At 40.6% G+C, this 9,209-nt stretch overlaps 2 protein-coding genes across 2 annotated transcripts; both read right to left on the reverse strand.

Moving 5' to 3' along the window:
* Nucleotides 1-2,692: 2,692 nt before the first annotated feature.
* On the reverse strand, nucleotides 2,693-3,532 carry LOC120317173 (keratin-associated protein 5-8-like). The gene has a single exon (XM_039363527.1). The coding sequence runs from the start codon at nucleotides 3,530-3,532 to the stop codon at nucleotides 2,855-2,857; it is 678 nt and encodes a 225-aa protein (XP_039219461.1). The 3' UTR covers nucleotides 2,693-2,854.
* Nucleotides 3,533-3,831: 299 nt separating this feature from the next.
* On the reverse strand, nucleotides 3,832-8,905 carry LOC120317112 (proline-rich extensin-like protein EPR1). Its single transcript, XM_039363437.1, has 3 exons — nucleotides 8,798-8,905; nucleotides 7,004-7,667; nucleotides 3,832-3,975 (listed from the first exon to the last, which is right to left on the reverse strand). Exons 2-3 carry the CDS (start codon nucleotides 7,643-7,645, stop codon nucleotides 3,832-3,834), a joined length of 786 nt encoding a protein of 261 aa, XP_039219371.1. The 5' UTR covers nucleotides 7,646-7,667; nucleotides 8,798-8,905.
* Between the last annotated feature and the right edge of the window lie 304 nt (nucleotides 8,906-9,209).

Raw genomic sequence — 9,209 nt, forward strand, 5'->3', positions numbered from 1 at the left:
CCATGTTGGCTTTTAGTAATGACTTTGTTTGCCTCTAGGTGTTCGTTGATTCGTTGTTTGATTATCTTTTCCAGGATCTTCCCAGGTATTGAGGTCAGGCTGATAGGTCTGTAATTTCCTGGATCCATTTTTTTTCCTTTTTTGAGGATGGGAACTACATCAGCTCTTTTCCAGTCCTCTGGTAGTTCCCTGTGTTCCAGGATCTTTGAAAAATATAGTTCAGTGGCTCCGATATCACATCTGCCAGTTCCTTGAGAACTCTGGGGTGTAATCCATCTGGTCCTGGCGATTTGAACTCATCTAGGCTGGACAGGTGCTCACTAACGATTTTCTGCCTATCTTAACTTGTGTTTCTGTTTTGTTTTTTGTGGCACTATTTTTGATAGGTTGGTCTGTTTTTTCCCTTGTGTAAAGACAGATGCAAAAAATGAGTTAAATAGTTCTGCTTTCTCCTGTTGCTTGTCACCTTCTTGCCACTTCCACCCACTAATGGACCAATCATTTCCTTCACTTTTTTCTTGTTTTTTACATGTTGAAAGAAGCTTTTTTTGTTATTTTTGACTTTGGTCGCAAGCCTTAGTTCATTTTGAGCCTTGGCTTTCTTCACTTCATCTTTGCAGGCTCGGGCTATTTGCTGATATTCTGACTTAGTTATGTTCCCCTCTTTCCACTTTCTGTACTTGTCCTTTTTATCTTTCAATTTGTCAGAGAGTTCTTTATGCAGCCATGCTGGTTTCTTTTGAGAGCTGTTATTTTTCCTCTTTGTTGGTATTGTGCTAGACTGTGCTTTTATTATCTCATTTTTCAAAATTTCCCAAGCTTCTTGAGTTGTTTTCCCCTTGAGGATTCTCATCCATGGAATCCTTCCCAAGCCCTCTCTAAGTTTATTGAAATTAGCTCTCTTGAAGTCCAAGACTCTAGTTTGACTGTGTTCTATTGGTTGTGCTTCTATAATGTTGAATTCTAATATTGCATGATCACTTCCTCCCAGGGTTCCTATGGCTCCAACACCGTCTATCATTTCATCTCTGTTAGTGAGAATTAGATCCAAAATGGCTAATCCCCTAGTTCCATTCTCTACTTTTTGGGAGACAAAGTTGTCTGCTAGGTTTGCCAGGAACCTGTTTGATCTTCCACTTGGTGCGGAGTTTGTCTCCCAGTTGATGTCAGGGTAGTTAAAGTCCCCCATTACTATTGTGATGTGCTTCCTACATACCTTAGTTAGCTGACTAGCAAAAAGTTCATCTATTTCCTCTGTTTGGTTGGGTGGTCTGTAGTATTACACCTATGGCAATGTCATTCCCCCCCCCTTTTATATTGACCCAAATGCATTCAAGACAGTTTTTATCATTGTTGTACTCTATTTCTGTGAAGATGTAGTTATTTCTTATATAGAGAGCAACTCCACCTCCTCTTTTATTTGGTCTGTTTCTTTTAAATAATTTAAATCCCTCTAGCTGTGTGTTCCATGTGTGAGTTTCATCCCACCATGTTTCCGTAATGGCAACAATATCGTATCTGCCCTCATTAACCTGAATTTCTAGTTCACCCTGTTTGCTGTTCATACTCTGTGCATTTGTGTATAAACATTTGAGTCCTTTGTGGGTGGCCCTGTGTTTCCTTTCTACATAACCTGTGTGGTGCCTGAGTTCCCCTATTGTCTTACCACCTATTTGGTTAGTGCACTTTATATGGCACTCGCTATTAGAGGCTTCATTTTGATTGGTAGCAAGGTTGTTATTCTTGTCCACACACACATCTGTGCTACATGCACTGATAGCCCTATAGTTTTTAAATTGCCGGGGACAGGGTTGTTCCGTATCAATTAACTCCCTGTCCCCGCTGTTTAGTTTAAATTTCCCTCCAGAAAATCTGTGAATTTATAGCCGAGTAACTCAGTCCCTTTTTTTGATGGATGCACACCATCTCTTTTGTACATCTTTTGATTGGACCAGCTACTGACATCGTGACTAATATATCCAAAGCCTTCCCCTTTACACCATTCCTTTAGCCACATATTGAATTGTGCTATGCGCTGGCGTTTTCCGTTTTGCTCCTTATACACTGGTAAAACCTCTGAGAAAGTAAGCCTACATCCTATTCTGCTAAGTTCCTTCCCCAAGCTCTGGAAATCATTCTGCACAGAGAGTACATCTTTTTGGGACAGATCATTAGTGCCAAGGTGTACAATAGCCTCCACATCACAGTCCTTGCTGCCATTCTTGATTATTTTAGAAATACGCTTCTTGTCCCTACTGGCAGTAGCACCTGGAAGACACCTGACCTCTTTCAAAGCCTCTGTGTCCTTTCCTAAATTTACATCCCTTATAATTGAATCACCTACCAGAAGGTAGCTTCTCTTTTGGGGAGCCTTTCTATTCTTGCATGACTGATGTGCAATACCTGATTCACACTTCTCCCTGTCAAAATCTAGTTCTTCATCTCGGACCACAATCCCCTGCTTATTTGAGTTATCTTCACAAATACCTTTACCAGTCTCCTTAATGTCCCTATTAAGGTCAGCAAGAGCACTGTAGCTGTTGTGCAGGGACACAGCGAAAGCTTTGTGTTTATGGTTCACAGCTCTCACCCTGAAAGGAAATAAATCAGTAAACAAATAAATGTCCTAGGAGAAGTCTAGAGTTTTGTTTTTTTAATGTATAAATTTTATTAACAGCTTTAAGAGGAACATTAAAACTAACACAAGCTAGCCAAGCCATAAGAAATGGTGATACTTCAGAGGGAACAGACTTTGGAGTTTGGTAGGCTCTCAATTTTTCCTTGTTCGGAAAGTCGGATATTACACATGGTAAGAAGAAAAAGAAGTTTTCCTTTTACAAAAACAAAAGAAGATTCAACATCCACTTGACGTTCCTGCGCACGGCTCAAAGCACACCCCTCTCCTTCTACTACCATATCCTGGTTCAGCACATACTCCTGTTCCACATCCTCCAGAAGATGTCATGCAAGGTTCTGTGCATACACTTCTCCCAGTAGGACGGCACCCTGGTTCAGCACACACTCCTCTTCCACTACCATGCCTTCCAGATGTTATGCAAGGTTCTGCGCATACACCTCTCCCGGCAGGTCTGCACCCTGGTTCAGCACACACTCCTCCGGATGTAGCATATGGTTGAGCACAAGCCACGGTCCCTCCTCCAGATCCACAATATGACCCACAATCTGAGCAAGCATGAGAATAGTGTCCCCCAGTACACCCATCGCAGGCATCTCCAATTGGGCGCCCCCAATAATCTCGGGGTCCTCCTGAAGGGTTGTGAACACAACATCTAACTCTTGGGTTTCCTCCTGGTGTACAAGTGGATGGGCGGTAGCAGTAGCACCGGTAATTGTGGCCCCCTCTTCGGGGTACATTGCTCCTGGGACTGCAACACGTCACACAGGCAGTGTTATCAACGTAACGGAAGGGTTTACGACGAGTATCTAACCAGGATCCTGCTGGGTCGTACCATGTTGAGTTCAGGTTGAAGTAGGGTTCTCGTCCAGAAGAATAGATTCTTTCTTCTGCCATGGTGGGTGGAACTGAAAGTGTAGGAGCAAAATACATTGAAATCAGAATGACCCCCCCCCCAAATAGAATTCCTTGACCTGAAACTTCTGAATGTGGTTTTCAAATGGAAAATTACTACGGAACAAATTTAAATTATAATAGGCTAGGTGGGTCCATCTGACTGAGGAGAAAAGAATTGATATAATAAGACCTCAGAGAGTTATTAAATGCTCCAATATTCCAGAATAATACTGAAATACTTGGAGAACTATTTAGTGACCCATTATCATAATGTGCATGTTTGTATACACACTTTTAACTCACACATTCACATAAACCTTCAGCTGAACTTGAATAAAACATGTAATTTTTAATCCCTTTAAAATATTGTAGGGCACTGGGCACTTAACTTCGTATTTGGTACACGCACTAGTTTGCTTGTTGTTCCATCTCTGACTTTCAACCTGTCCAGGAACGATCTTTCTTATAAATTATATCACCCTTCTTTTGTAGTTGAACTCAATGGGCTGGGTCTTCCTATTCTCCCAAGCAAGAGAAAACAAAATTGTTCTCTCATCTGTCATAACCTTCAGAAAGTTGAAGGGCTTCCATATTTTTTTTCTTGTTCCATGGGTTTTCTCCCTGACACTGTTTCTGGACATCTATCAACTCTGAGAAGGCAATTGGGTGCCTTCCAAATATTTTGGACTACAGTTCTCCATAAGTTCCACTAAGTGTGGGTAATTATAAGGAATCATGTGTGTTGTTCCCAAAATATCCAGGAGAACATCTAACCCTCTAGACAATCTACTTTGATAAACAGATAAAAGATGTAGAGACAGACTTACCTTATCAATGAAGGAAACCAGTGAGCTAAGCAAATGTTAATGAATGAAGTATCTAAGAAACAGAAGTTCTTATATATGGTTTCAATACTCATATATAGATGATATAATATCTTGGGAATGGTAGGTAGGTCCAAAACCATGGACCTCAGAGACTTTAACACCTGATCCATTACTTAGCTATGGTTCAATGGTTGGAGATACTGTATATGCAATTAGCAGTCACAACTGGATCAGTGATGTAGATGACAAAGCATTTTCCCGCTCAGAAGATAGATGACAGAATTCCAATGGGTCTACAAACGGAAGATGATTGGATGACAGCTCAGAGGAATCAAGGAAGAAGCCATGATCAATCAATGTCCCCATTGGGATCAATTGCATCAGTTGCACGCCAGACTCTTATGCAAAATAATTTATGGTACCCCGTGCACGATGACAAGAATGTTATTAACTGCAATTGTAGAGAATGATAATGGTCATCTAAATATGTGGAGTCTATTGTTGTGTGGGTTGTTCAAAAACAAGCCAGTCTACAACATGAGCTAGCCTACAAAAAACAAAGTCTGCCAATGTAACCCAGCAAAGGAACCTCAGTTGTGATAGCTGGGTACCAAATATCTCTTGTAGCTATTTTGGTACCCCGATGCAAGATGTGGATGTGAATTTAGGCAGACTCATGGAGACAGTGGAGGACAGGGAGGGCTGGTGTATTGTGGTCCATGGGTTTGCAAAGAATAGGACACAACTTAGTGACTGAACAACAATTATGTAAGATGTAATAACGGGCCAAAGTAGCATTTTGCTGCATTATAAATGATACTCGTCTTGAAATATCTGGAACTAAACTCAAGATTTATCTTGCTGTCCACTGGCTAAAATTCTGGTGGACTACCACACAGGGTTCCTAAGTTGACTCCTGGACAATAAAGGATGATTTGTCTTCTGCTGGCTGGTAAATCACTTGAAGGAGGACATGCCAAGCACGTGGCAATGCTGAGCAATCAATAAATTATCAGCTGCACAAGATGTATGCCTCATACGTTACTGACTGGGTAATGATTGGCTAGAATATTCTCAAGAAATGATGGCATCTTCTAGAAATGAAGTGTGCACTCTATTGCATGCCTATGACTGGCTAGTCTTAAAAGGCAGAGAGTTCCCATGCTTTAGTGTGTTGTCACAATGACATCAGATTCATCCACACAAAGTCCCTTTGGCATGTCACATTTCCCCTTAGAAATGGGACCTTTCTCCTCTGCTTCCAAAGTTCCCAAGCAAAGCCAGAATGATGCCATCAACCCATAGGAAGGAGTAAATGGAAGGGTTAGGAGGAATCTCAAGATGATCAGGTTGGAGAAAAAAGAAATTTTAGGAGGTCACCACACCACAGAAATGCAAAATGAGGATTTATTTAGTGTCAAATACAATGGTCTGGTCTTCTTTCTGGATTGGATGTTGCCGGATGGAAGTAGATTGCAGAACTGGGGGTTTCGCAGTAGGCTTGTGAGCTGAGTGGTTGAGGGATTTTTTTTTCATCAAGTTGGTTGCCCATAATGTAGCCTTGATGGACATGTTAGTTGATCCTTATTTCTTAATCATTTTTGGATGTAACTAATTTACAGCTAAAGAGAAGCTATAAACAACCAGCAGAGTGACATGTTTTATAGTTCTGAGGGAATTTCCTTCATTTCTTAACAAAATAAGTTCTAAATACAAGTTTAAAGATTTTTTTTAAAAAAGCTAAAGACTAATTGGAATGTGGATATTGGAAAGTTACAAATAGATTAAGGATCCAGATGGGTTTGAAATAAGATTTTGAAACTAATTGTGAGAATCCTTTCCTGTGGAAAAATGCTCTTGAATTCTTTAAAAAAACATGATAGGATGAGGCTTCCACTGTTGGACACTAGAGGGAGCCAGAAGAAGCTAAAAATTATAACAATAGGAGAAGAACATTTAAATTTGATTAATACAGAATTGTGCTGGACCAGCACAAGAATGAACCTCTTATTTCATATACACATGCATGCCATGACACACATAAAAAAGGGATGATAGCACAATGGCACAATACTTATTTTGTCTCTTGTTCTTTCTCCCTCGCCCTGCAAATTTATCTGGATTGTCAGGTTCACAGTTATCTTTGTTCTATCTTCTGTCTAAATCTCATGAGGACATGCCTAGAAAACTTCAGACAATTGTTAGGTCAGGAAAAATAGATGCCTTTTGGAAAAAAAAAGAAGAAAAGGGGGAAAAAAAGAAAAAAGGAAGAATTCTGGGAGTGATGAATGCTTTAATAAGTTTTATAGTGTTACATACATATTTTTTACATGCAAATTTGATAAATAGTCAAAATGTCCAGGATAAGTAATTACAAGCATATCAGGTAGTAAATAAATAGCAAGACAACATTTGGAGTGAGATTGTGATGTTCATATTCAGCACAACTCGGCAGCTATTTCTTCAGAAGATGGGGAGGTGCTTTGTAAACTTTTTTGACCTGGCAGATCTCAGGTTGTGGTGGACAGCATGATTGGGGTGGTGGACAATATTTTTGCTGAGATGGATAGCACGGTTGGGCTGGTGGACAGTAGGAGTGGGCAGGTGGACAATATTTTTGTTGAGGTGGATAGCACGGTTGGGCTGGTGGACAGTAGGACTGGGCTGGTGGACAATATTTTTGTTGAGGTGGATAGCACGGTTGGGCTGGTGGACAGTAGGACTGGGCTGGTGGACAATATTTTTGTTGAGGTGGATAGCACGGTTGGGCTGGTGGACAGTAGGACTGGGCTGGTGGACAATATTTTTGTTGAGGTGGATAGCACGGTTGGGCTGGTGGACAGTAGGACTGAGCTGGTGGACAATATTTTTGCTGAGGTGGATAGCATGGTTTGGCTGGTGGACAATATTTTTGCTGAGGTGGACAGCACCGCTGGACGGGCCGACAGTACTTCTGTACTGGAGGACGACAACATACAGGTGGACGGCACTTCTGCACTGGAGGACACCATTGGGCAGGTGGAAGACGCTTCTGTCCAGGAGGACAACAGGATTTGACAGGAGGACAGTACTTTTGTACTGGAGAACAACACTGTTGGATAGGGGGACAGTATTTTTGTCTTGGAGGACAATATCTCTGCACAGGAGGACAGCATGACAGTGGAGGTGCATCACAATATCCCATTTCCGAACTCCATCTCACTGAGTAGCTAGATGGTTCACAACTTACAGATCTCGTATAATTATTGTATGAATCTTCTCCACCACCACATTCTGTAGTATACATTTCTTGAGACCTTGGATTAGACCTGTGAAAAAGACATATGCTAGGAACACAAGGATGAAACTATTTTAGATTAAAAAACACAATTGATGAATTAAATTGGTGACTGACTAGAACTTTTTTTTTTGTAATCCTTTTCTAGAGCATTTCCTGTGAAGAACGTGTCTCAACATTACTTGGGAGTTAGTTAAGAGGCACTAAAATTATGACTTGGTGATACAACACATTAAGGCTTATTGTGCTTTGTTTGGCTGAAGCTTATTCAGCTATAATGTCTTGTAAATTGTGGCATGTAGACCAGTATGTTGTGATTTTAGTCAGATGTGATTTATTCACAGAATCGTGGATGAACAAATCATAGCTTAGCCCAATGTGTGAAGGTCCTGGCTGTGGACCAAAATAGTTTGCTTCAGGATTCACTCCTTCTGGTTCATTTTCTACCTTACTTTAATCCTAGACATTACCTAACCCCCACAGGATCTGTCCAGATTGCCAGACACCCCACAACAATCAATAGGAGCCATTGGGGGATCAAAAGGAATGGCAACTTCAGCAAATCTTAACCACACAGATGCTGCAATATAGTACTGATATTTTTGACTCATAAATAAATTACAAAAATGAGGAAGGAAGGAAGGAAGGAAGGAAGGAAGGAAGGAAGGAAGGAAGGAAGGAAGGAAGGAGGGAAGGAAGGAAGGACAATGATAGGGTAGCAACATCGATCACATTTATTCCTACTTGTTCCCCTTAATATGTTTTAGCCAATCCTGGAGGTTTTCTGAATTTATCTGCCATTTTCACTACTCACAAAACTATGTAGTGATCAAGGATATTGTAGGAGATAAAATAGCTTCTGATCTGCCTATCATTCCTAGGTTAGCCTCCTAAGAACTATGACAAATCAAGAGTTGGCCCAGATGGATGGACCTTGCTACCGATCTCTTAATCAGAAGTCCTATCTTCTGAAATTTTTCCTTCTCAGCACAACCTGGTCTCATTGAAAAGTTGAAAGCCAATTGCAGCCATCAGGATGACTGCTTTATACATCCATCGAGGTAATTTACAACTTGTATGTTCCAATAAAGAGAAGGACACTTAATCATTGGTAATAAATTTTAAAAAAACAACCTTGGGTTTCCAAGATATATTACTTACCGAGTGATCCTCCTCTTCTAATTCTTCAGTAGTTAAAGAAAGCAAGGAACAATGACAAGATGGTTTTATAATAGTTGGAAAGATCCCTTGTGACTGGCTGGCTCTCTTCTTGCTAAAAGAAGGAAAAAATATCCCATCACCCAACTGTTAGTGGTTGTCTCGATTTGTCATTTTAAATGTTTTCTCGTGCCTTGGCAGACCAAATGCTTTGCATATCCAAAGAGGTGACTAAGCTTACCAACCATCTGCTCTCTGGATTCCAATGGAAAAAAAGCCAAGATAAATGATGTAAGAGAATAGCCTGAAGCTACCGAAGGCTGCCTGCAGCTGAGTTATAATTAGGCGTACAACAAAGACCTTCTGATTAGAGTATCTACCTTTTGCTTTAATCATCTGATAGTGAAAGTGACTT

This window comes from Crotalus tigris, unplaced genomic scaffold, assembly GCF_016545835.1.
Source record: "Crotalus tigris isolate CLP2741 ecotype Arizona unplaced genomic scaffold, ASM1654583v1 scf7180000019553.37968852642:3898890, whole genome shotgun sequence".
NCBI classification, from domain to species: Eukaryota; Metazoa; Chordata; class Lepidosauria; order Squamata; family Viperidae; genus Crotalus; species Crotalus tigris.